This window comes from Pelodiscus sinensis, chromosome 2, assembly GCF_052426305.1.
Source record: "Pelodiscus sinensis isolate ZL-2025 chromosome 2, ASM5242630v1, whole genome shotgun sequence".
NCBI lineage: Eukaryota > Metazoa > Chordata > Testudines > Trionychidae > Pelodiscus > Pelodiscus sinensis.
Window position 1 is genome coordinate 214,074,805 of NC_143053.1, and position 10,972 is coordinate 214,085,776.

At 45.5% G+C, this 10,972-nt stretch overlaps 1 protein-coding gene across 1 annotated transcript in view; it reads left to right on the top strand.

Moving 5' to 3' along the window:
• LOC102457846 (serum paraoxonase/arylesterase 2) overlaps positions 1-10,433 on the top strand; it is a 32,086-nt gene extending 21,653 nt beyond the window's left edge. Inside the window, exons 6-9 of the mRNA XM_075922346.2 lie at positions 1,415-1,615; positions 2,685-2,766; positions 6,462-6,590; positions 7,735-10,433. Of these exons, the coding sequence (XP_075778461.2) occupies positions 1,415-1,615; positions 2,685-2,766; positions 6,462-6,590; positions 7,735-7,893 (571 nt within the window). The 3' untranslated portion in view covers positions 7,894-10,433. The remainder of the gene's footprint in view (positions 1-1,414; positions 1,616-2,684; positions 2,767-6,461; positions 6,591-7,734) is intronic.
• The last annotated feature ends 539 nt before the right edge of the window (positions 10,434-10,972 follow it).

Here is a 10,972-nt window from a genome sequence, read left to right on the forward strand (position 1 = left end):
TCACTTGCCTCCCTGAGCCCCCTCCCACATCCCAACCTCATGCCTCAGCCCAGAGCCCCCTCCCATCTGCCAAGCCCCTTCACTCCATTTCTAAAATGGAGTCCCCTTCTGCATCCCTGAGCGAGCCCAGAGCCCATACTCGCAGCCAGAGCCCTCATCCTCTCAGTCCTTGCCCAGTAACAATGAGTGAGTGAGAGTGGGGGAGAGCAAGCGACAGAAGGAGAGGAAGGAACAAGCCGGGGGAGAGGAAGCATCTCAGAGAAGGGGTGGGGCCTCGGAGATGAGATGGGGTAGGGATGGGACAAGGGTGTTCCGTTTTGTGTGGTTAGAAAGTTGGCAGCTCTATTTTAGTATCCAAGCAGCAAAAAGAGCCCTGTTGTTTCTTGTTAAGGATTTTTATCCCCTGCTCCTTGGAGTCTAAGCCAAGCCGTTGGGTGTGTTTGTGCTTTGGTGTCCTCTTCTTTGATGTAAGGAGGGGTCATGTGAGGAGTGCAATTAACAAAGTTGTCATTCTTTGATGTCTTGCAATGGCTTGTTTGGTTTCATAGGGCACCTATAGGAAGCTAGCTTTTGCATTCTCTCCTGTTTGCATTGTAAATCTCTGTAACAGTGTAACTCAAACACTCAATATAACTTTATAGCATGAGCTGAAGGGGTTAGAAGTGAGAACAGGACATGTGGCATCTGACAAACATTTCATTGGGTTTAAACATGTTCTTATCGACTTAGCATCTAGACTAACCATGCTAAGACACAGGTGAGCCAGACTGGCTTCTAGCTATATATTGCCAGTGTTCTTGAGACCTAGCAACCTTGGGATGAGCTGGCCTCTGGTAGGACAGTGTCCCTAAGGTTGTTCAAAGGTGTGTATATAGCAGTTGTTTCTGTTCTGTCATAATCCAGTTTCATACATAATAGTAATTTTCAGTACCTGAACATGCCCCCAAAGAGTCTATTTTGGAATTCTAAGTTTTCAGAGAAGTTAATTTCTTGTGGCTTGGGAAACCTATCATCTTCTCCTTTTATCTAGTCTTATTTGCAGTACAAGAACGATCATCAACGGTTACAATTTTTTAAGTTTTTATTTGAATTTAGTATATTCTTCTAAAAGACCAAAGAGTGAAAGTTGGGGAATAGAAAGTTGGCAGCAAGACCATGGTTAATCTCCTTTAAGCCTGCTCCAGTCTTTGCTTGTCACATGGCTTGGAACTGTGCAATGCTATTAAAACTGACAGGAACTAAAACTCTACAGTTTGTATGTGGAGCATCATGAGTAATTACTGCACCTTCACCATTGTTGAGCCTCTTTATAGAGAACTCTTAATCCTTGCCAAACTTCAGTACAATCCTGTAAAACTTTTCAGAGTTCCAATTCTCAACCCTCTGTATTTGTTCTCTTAACTTCTCATTTCAGAGTAAATGATATTGTGGCTGTGGGACCTGATAATTTCTATGCTACTAATGACCATTATTTCTCTGACCCCATCTTGATATACTTGGAGTTGTTCCTGGGCTTGACCTGGTCAAATGTTGTCTACTACAGTCCAACAGAAGTTAAAGAAGTAGCCTCTGGGTTTTATTCAGCCAATGGGATTAACATTTCACCAGACAAAAAGTAAGTCTCTTTTGGTGGTCTTCTATATTTATTTGATGGACCAAATTATGAAAAGAAACAGTTGATATTCCTGAGTTTTACATGCAAAAGTATTTGTGTGGGTCGGGTGGTTAGAAGTCTATATTGATTTGCAGGTGTATATTTGTCTAGTTGACTGGGAGCTGTTTGTAAAATATTTTTGTAACTAGTAATCTGGAGTGTTTAGATAACAAAAGATGAAAATGTATTTTCCTCTTCTTTTTTTTTTTTAATTCAACTAGTGGTGGTATTTTATTCAGTAATAGCAAACAAATTATATTTAAATCAAACAGATACATACTTAAAAAAAACTAGCATTGCTAGAATTAATGGCCTAAAATTCCATCTAAAATTGTAATTGGAATAAATTGTTCAGTTACCTTGTACAGCCTACCACATACTGGCCTGTCCCAGGGTGTTAAACATTTGTGCAATTTGATGGCATTTTTACAACGTGTGTATTTGCGATACACTTGATCAGAGTCTTGCTTGTTACATTAAAACATCTTGAAATCCCACGAGTACATTCAGCCCTCTATCTTGAGTGTGTGGTGGACTGCTTGGAATTTTTGTAAATTATTTCAAAATATCAATTTAAAGCTGGTGTAGGGAATCTAAGCCTGGGGCCAGATGCGCCCCCCCCCGCTTGCCTGGATCTGGCTCCGAGGATCATGGCTCCCCCCCCCCCCCACCCTCTTGCATTGGAGAGCCCACAACTTAGCCCATGGGGCTGGAACACACATCTATTCGCCTGGATCTCCCTCCCCCGCCCCCCCTTCACCCCCAGCTTTAGTGTGAGGAGAATGTGGGGAGTTTTTCTCCTTCTCAGTTGGGGGGCCATGTCTTTGAGGGTTTGGCTTATTTTTCTTTTTTTTTGCTTCTCCTTGTGTGCGGCCCCCAACTGATTTTTTTTTTTTCCCTGTGGGTCAGTGGCCACCAACCTAAAAAAAGGTTCCTGCCGATGGTTTAAAACATCTGAAAAATTAAGGCTTGCACACATAGAATTTACTTTTATTTCTGTGTAGATACTTTAATCAACTTTCTTTTGAAGGCATGTTTATATTGCTGACCTGATGGCTCATAATATCCATCTTATGGAAAAACATGCTAACTGGAGTCTAACTCCTGTAAAGGTAAGTAGTTACCCCCTTATAACAAGAGCCTACAGTGTTTGAAAGTTAGTGTGTGCCCTTTAGAAAGCCTAGGATCTCATCCAATCATAGCCTGATTAAGGGTAGAGAATGTGTTTAATGTACGTGCAGATGGCACTGCTGTGGAACTGTGGCTGGCTCCCGTGGTATTGGGGGCAGAGGTATTCTTGTGGAATTTCATGTGAGCTATTATTATTGTTCACTTTGTCCTAATACCAGCAACCTTTACACACAACCCTGAGTGTGGCACTGGTCAAGTTCTCCTTTGATAAGGTTAGGGTTCATTAATGCAGCCTGTGAGCAAAAAGCACCTTTCAGAGCAGCACGTAGGATCTGACTGGGAAAGAGAGGGCAATTTACAGAACAGAAATATTCCTGTTCTCTTGCCTTGGGATTCAGATAATTCCCTTTTCATGTCAATGGGAGTTACTTCCCTCCCTAGGGGAGATTGGGTGCATTCAAGGCTGGTGTTATGAGATGGTGGCAACATGTGTGAGATGCTATGGTAATAACGGCTTGTGGTTGCCTCTGGATTAGGCAGTAGCACGTTTCACATGTCTCCGGTAGCTGAGGAGCTCCCGTTGCTGGTATTTCTGTGAATCGCCCCAGATGGTTTGGTTACTGGAATCTCCGGGTTAACACACACGTTAGGAGACTTTTCATATAATGAAACAAATGTCAGCAGAGTGCAGTAACAGGCAGCAAGTCCAGTGAGGAATTCTGATGTTCTGATTTTCAGGACTAATTCTCATAGCTATTTCCAATGCCAGCTTTTTAATGTCTCATCAATCACTTATGTCTCTTCCCCTCCCCCACACCTACACAAAGGATCACAGAACCAGAGAATTGCAAGGCTTGCAGGGACTTCAAGGCCATGTCCAGACTCAGGGGTTTTTTCGGGAAAAGTAGCCTTTTCCCGAAAAAACTTCCCCTGCGTCCAGACTCAATAATTTCGAAAGAACGCGGCTTTTCTTTCGATGGCGGTAAACCTCGTTTCATGAGGAAGAACGCCTTCTTTCGAAAGTTCCTCTTTCGAAAGAAGGCGTTCTTCAATGTAAATAGGGCTTCTTCAAAAGAGAGCATCCAGACTCGCTGGGTGCTCTCTTTCGAAAAAGCGGATTGCTCTTTCGAAAGATCCGCCTGCAGTCTAGACGCGATCTTTCGAAAGAGGCTCTTTCAAAAGATGCTTTCGAAAGAGGCTCTTTCGAAAGAAGCCTGCAGTCTAGACATAGCCCAAGAGATCACCCAGTCCACCCCTGCCGAGGCCGGATTATCTCTTTAAGAGGGATTTCTTACTCAGACCCTAGATCCTGGTCCTCATACCTAGATCCTGGTATAAAGGTACGTCTGAACTACATGGCTCCGTCGACGGAGCCATGTAGATTTGTTTATTTGGCAAAGGGAAATGAAGCCGCGATTTAAAATAATCGCGGCTTCATTTAAATTTACATGGCTGCCGCGCTGAGCCGACAAACAGCTGATCAGCTGTTTGTCGGCTCAGCGCGCTAGTCTGGCCGCTCCCCTGCTGACATGAAAGCCTTTTATCGACATCCCCCATAAACCTCATCCTACGAGGCATAAGGGGGATGTCGATAAAGGGCTTTCAGGTCGGCGCGGAGCGTCCAGGCTAGCGTGCTGAGCCGGCAAACAGCTGATCAGCTATCAGCTGTTTGTCGGCTCAGCGCGGCAGCCATGTAAATTTAAATGAAGCCGCGATTATTTTAAATCGCGGCTTCATTTCCCTCTGCCGATCTGTCTAATCTACATGCCTCCATCGACAGAGGCATGTAGTCTAGACACTCCCTAAGTGAGAGCAATCTCAGGGCTGCTTTGAGTTACCAAGACTGTTAAAATCCTCAAGGGCCATTCCTACAGCTGGGGCTCAGAATCTCTACACCTGCTATTGTCAGCCCCTCCCCCAGGTGCTGAGTTGGCACCGTTGTACCTGCTGCCCTAGGCTTTCCCCTTATGCTGGGAAAAGTCTCAAGGGACTGATTACACCAGCTTTAAGGCTGCTTTATGCCATTGGAGTGGCACCACCCAGCCAAAGCGGGGCAAGGATCTGGCTCACTCTGGAGACCTGTTTTTAAAATATATGCACTGGCATGATGTACAAATATTTAATTCCTGCTTTCTGGGAATGTTAGTGTGTAGTTGTTAAAACAATTAAACAAAAAGCTTGGGCTTATCGGTTAATATAAATGACTGTGCACTTCCCACTCCCACCCCCCTTACTGCTTCTGTATCAGACAGTGAAGGTGAGGAGGCGGGAGCTGGCTTTTAAGTCTGCCCCCCTGAGCACTGAATCCTATAGAACTGCCTCTCCCACTACCCCCCTCCCCCCCAATTCCTTCCTCTGCTGCTGCTGCCTCTGATAGAAGCAGCAATGGGATGGGGGAGGGGGAGGCAGGAGTTGATACAAACAAGCTGTGTACATGTACCAACTCCCTGGAGGTGGTGGGGTGGGGACAGGCGGGAGCTGGCTTAAAAGTCAGATCCCCATAAGCACTGGTTTCGAGGAGCTACCTCCCTCCCATGTTTCTGCCTCTGTATCCGTGGCAACAGCCTGGGGGGAGGCAGGCAGGATGCTGGCACAGCCTCTCTTCGTGGGTCTGCTATGGGTCTGCTATGGACAGAAGCTGCTGCTGCCCCATTCTGTTGCCTCTGTATCAGCATGGGGTGACAGGGTCTCCCTGGGAGAGAGGCCGTGAGATCACTGACTGCTGGGGACCACTGAATAATTGTGTAACTGATAAGATATGGTGTGGTTATGCAATTTAATGTATTAAATGACATCAAACATCCCTACCTCTTGCGCAGATATGCAAAGACATTGTGTCTGCCCCAAGGAATCTGGAAGGAAGAGGCCTTTGCTTGGATAGTTACATGTTCTAGTCCTGGGGAATTCTGCAACTGTTGCATTTGGAGCCATGGTAAAATTGCAGAATCCCCCCAGAACTAACATAGTTGGGAACCATCTGCACTTACACCAGATAATAGTATTAATAAGAGTTTTGGGAGGGATCTAAACTCCTGTGGACAGGCTGTTCCAAAATTGCCCAATTTGCACTGAGATTTTAAGTGACACATCCGGTGCTTGGCGACTGTTGGTGACTGGATATTGAAAAAGATGAACTCTGGGTAGGATCCAGTGTGGCAGCTAATAGCATCCTAGAAGATAACTGTCCCAAGGACTGCTTTCTCTTGCATGTGATCCGTGTCTCTTCTCCTTGCTGACCCCAAGAGCCAGTCTTCCCTCTTCTTTCTATCCCACTTGAATTCAGGCTGTCAATCCCAGATGGAAAAGACCCTGCCAACTTTCATGCCTGTAATGTAATGGACTGTGTAACTACATACCAAACAAAATTTGAAGGTGATTAGGGCTAATGATATGACCCCTTAACTGTAGGAGCTGGAATGAGTTGGTGAAGCAAGTATTTATAATGTGTCCATCATCTTTGTATGAAGGCTGCACAGCAGATAGTGCGTCTTGACAAAACAGTACTGAAGGGAAATATTTGTGGTGGTTTAAGTCCATATTTTTGCAGGTGTTACTGAAAGGCCTAAATATCTTTGATAAATATGCTGATGGTGAATGAATGGAGAGGCTGTAACTGAAGTTTGACTTTGATATGTATAACGTTTGTCACCGTTGTACATTCTCCCATGTTTGATAGGTGCTGGAACTGGATACACTGATTGATAACTTATCTGTTGATCCTTACACTGGGGATGTGTGGGGAGGTTGTCATCCCAACGGCATGAAGGTGTTCCTCTATGACCCTGAGAATGTCCCTGGTTCGGAGGTTAGTTTGACAGATTTTATTGTCGACCTTGTTGATACTGTGACACTATATTGGTTTAAGTAGGCCAGGGTAAAAAAGGTGGTACAGCTCCACCTCCCCGTCCCCAGTGTGGATGCAGTTCAAGTATAAAAGTGATTATTTTATTATGGGAAGGAGAATAAGTTGTTGATTGCTTGCTCACTCCTCCTCTCCCCCACCTCTTTGCCTCTGTAGCAGAGACAGCAAGGAGAGGAGGAGCAGGAGCTGGTACTGGGAGGAACTGGCTTAAAAGCCAGTCCTTCCGCCCCAGCACTGGCTTCACAATGCCACCTGCACACTCTCCAGTGCTGTTGGCAGCTCGGATTCCTCGCAAACAGGGGCTACTGCTGCAAAGCAGCCTCTACCTGTGGCCAGCCCAGGCTACCACAGACAGACTGCATCATGGTAGCCTCCCCTGGCCCCAGTAGCCTCTTCCCTCAGGGAGTTTGGACCTCCCACAGATGAGGGCTGCTGCCTCTGTATCAGAGTCAGCAGCACGGTGTGGCAGGGGACTCCCCAGGAGTGGGACTGGATTGCACTAGCTCTTGGCGCCACCCCCAGGGACTATAGAATAGTTGACTGACTGATAAGAATTCATGTGGTTATTTGACTATTCAATTACCCGATAGCTAACATCCCTAGTTTAGTTGAACAAAGAGGAGGTTAGGAGGAGACTTGATCATGGTTTGAAAATACCTACAGAGGGAGGAGATTTCTGAATTAGAGGGACTTTTTGAATCTAGCAGAAGAGGGAATTATGTGATCTAATGATTGAAACTAGACAAATTATGTATACATTTTTAATGAAGATAAGTAGCTGTTGGAACAATTCACTTTTGGATTCTCTGTCCCTTGAAATCTTTAAATGAAGGCTGGCTAGCTTGCTGAACAGTATGCTGTAGTTCAGCCAGAAAGTGTGAGCTTAATGCAAGTGTCATTTGAAATTCTATGATCCTTGTTATGCAGGGATACAGATGTTAAGGCCAGAAGGGACCATTATGATGATCTAGCTTATGAATTTAACTATTTAGCTTAAATTAGTCAATTCTGTGCTGAACTCTTAACATCAGCTTGTATAAAAGTAGTGCAAAGTCTCTCTTGACTGCATGTAACGTTCCCTCTTCAGGTGCTCCGGATCCAGAACATTCATTCTGCAAACCCTACAGTGACCCAGGTGTATGCTGAGAATGGCTCAGTTCTTCAGGGAAGCTCAGTTGCTGCAGTGCATTCTGGGAAATTGCTCATAGGCACAATATTCCACAGAGCTCTCTACTGTGAGCTGTAGTTCACTCTGGATAGACTTTGTTAGAGGGGAAGGGTTCAGCTTCTTCTAAATAGCTGACTTCAAGCCACATTACAGTATGTCATAAAAATGTAACCCTAGGCTTCCTCTCCTCAAGGAAATGTCATAAGAGCTCTATTCAGTGCTGAACAGGAATGGATTAAAAGAATGTATGTGGGGGGAGCGGGGAAATGTGAAAATCATGTCTTGGTTTGGGTCGCTGACCCTAAGTGCTTTGGGAGGGGGAAGTGCTTTTTACCCCTTGTCAGTTTTCTCTCTGGTACCAGAAATGATCTGAAACCCATGTGTTGCCTTCTCATGAACCGGTTCTCACGTGCTCTTGCCTACCTATGAGAGTATTGGATACATGATTTAAATGAACTCTTCAGAGAATGAGTTAAATCTCAGCTTTCTGAAGAGTTCTGAAATGCCTTACCCAACTCATGCCTTGGAGCCTGCAGTCTGTGTACAGCTAGGCAGGGGAACAGTGGGGAAAGGTGCATCCCAGGGCTGCCCTCTAGTGCTGAATGTGCTTCTCACACAGCATGGCAATTAGCAGTGTAGGAAACCGCCATTTGCTGGAATGATGCCGTGCACACCATGTAATCGATGATTTGTGAGGCTGGGCCGATCTTCGAGAGCCGATATGCTACCGCACCTCATCTAGGCTAAACTGTTCTTCCAGGGCTTCTCGGGTCAGGAAAGAGGCAGGATGGTCTTGTAGAGTGAACTCAGGTGTTGGAATCACACTTCTGCCACAGATGAGCTATGTTGCTGGGGACGGGCTCCTCGCTCCACTATCACCCTTGCTTCAGGAATAGATGAGGGTAAGAGATGCTGAGGGCACAGAACAGTTACGAGGAGCAACTGGAACTGTGAAAGTAGCATTGCCTTGGTGCCAGCTCCCTGATCTGCCCGGGGGATGCTGTATTAAATCCGCTATTACACTGCCACAGGAAGTAGTAGTTGTACAGCCTATCCTAAAGCCCTGGGTGTCATACTCTGGCTACACTGGGAAGTAACTGTCATGTGGCCTGACTAGGGTTATTTTTAATCCTCTGTGTAAAAAATCCACATACAGTAGCTGTGAAAAATTCCAATTGGCTAGATACCAAATCTACTGCTAGCTATATGTGGGGGGAGGAGGACCTAGTAAAACTCTAAATGCTGAGAGCTAAATGTCAGTCTCGGAGTTGGAATTGTAGTGCATGGCTTAAAGGCCTTATGCATTATCAGCATAGGAACAGAGAGAACTGCTGCTAGTCCCCCGCCTCCATGTTCCTGTCAGTCGCTGTCCTCTCCAAACCCTCCCTGTGCTGTGAACCACTTTTCCTTTGGCTCTATTGTCAGTGCTGCTAAAGGGGTGTAAAGTGGGCAACTCCACTGTGCTATGGGACCCGTGAGTTCCAAGGGGATGAAATGGGAGATTTCCTGCACTGTAGCTGCTAGGTTGTTGTGACCTCGAACAAAGGAAGCTTTTAATTTTGGCACACTGGATTACTTTATACTCACTATACTTTATCTCTGGGCAGATAGAAAATGGGGTGTGTTTACAGAAACACCCAGGGGCCAGGTGGGGTCTACTGCCCTCAGTGGTTGCTCTAGAGGTCACATCAACATGTGCAGAGACAGTTCTTCCCCATTTCTCCATCAATGGGCCCTGGCTACAGTTTGTGGGGGAGGGGGCAAGAGGCATTGGCAAGGTGTTCTGGTGCCCTATTTGTTGGCTGCTGTCAGGGCTCATAGGGACCAGAGCACAAGTTAGGGCTGCCACCCCACAAACTAATCAGAGGTCACATGGGACTTCCTGAAAGAGGGGGAGGGCTAACTCATGGCAGTGAAAAGCCTGGGGAGGGAAGGGTGTGTGCCTACGGCTGGTACACATTACACCTGCTCTGAGGGGCTGTATCAGTACCAGCATGAACCTGACCCCAAATCCCTGAGAACACTGTGCTAACTTGCCTTTATTTTAGGGGGAGCAAATGGGCTTCTCTCCCTGCTGCATTTGTTTGATCCACTCAAACAGTAAGGAAAGCAGAGCTTCCTCTCTTGCTTTTCCCAAAGGCCAAGTGGTGCCCTTCTGGGGAAAGTACTAATAGTCACATTTCTTCAAATAGAGTGAGTTTGGAGTATGCTCTAGTCTTGTGGTTAATTGCTATGTAAACAGAATTATTGTAAGGGAAAGCACCTGACAAAACTGATCTTCACAGTATCATGTTTCTGATGAGCAATATAAACATTGAATTTTTTTATTTGAAATTGTGGCATCCCAGTACTCAGTGGATCATTATAAACACTGCTTCCCTTTCTAATCCCAGAGCTTTTCCTAATTCAATAATTGATGTACAGTGTCAAATCTGATTGTAAACCTGGTAACCTTTTTAAAAAAGAATTGTGGCATGTAATTTCTCATACAAACTGTGAGCTAATTTACCACTTGCCCTTTAGATTAAAGCTTCTTCAGATGAATGTAAAATTATCCAGAATTGTTGTCAGGTATCCTAATTCTTGTCCTGAGAGAAATAAAACTTGTATTGACCTTAGTTTTATTTTAATTGCAACTGTCTCTCTCCATCATGGTTTTTATATTAAACACACTGCTGTGGTATATGTACTCAGTCAGTCATGAAGTGAGACAGAGGAGTGGAGAACAAATAGCTGTAGCTACTCAATGCAGTACAGGTTGTACCTCCTGTGGCTGGGGAGCTCTGGCCCCTGTTCTCCTGTTCCTGGGTGCCACTGAACTCAGAGCTCTGCAGCAGCCTAGCACTGTGGCAGAAGCAAGAGCTCCAGCCCAGGCTGTGGCACCAGGGAACTCCATCCCTGGCTGCAAAACTCTGCCCCTAATGCTCTGGTGCAGCTAGAGAGCCCTAGGGGGCTAGGGCACTCAGGCCATCCTTTTAAAATCCTCCTACACTCCAAGTGGTAGATTGCGAAACAATTTTCAACACAGCATGCAACTCATGTCACATGCCCTTCTTTGCATACCTCTCAATTTAGTAACAGCAGTAGGGAAATAAAAGCCTTACAGAAACCAGCAGCATCTGACAACCCTGTACGTGGGCAACAGAACAAAATGTCT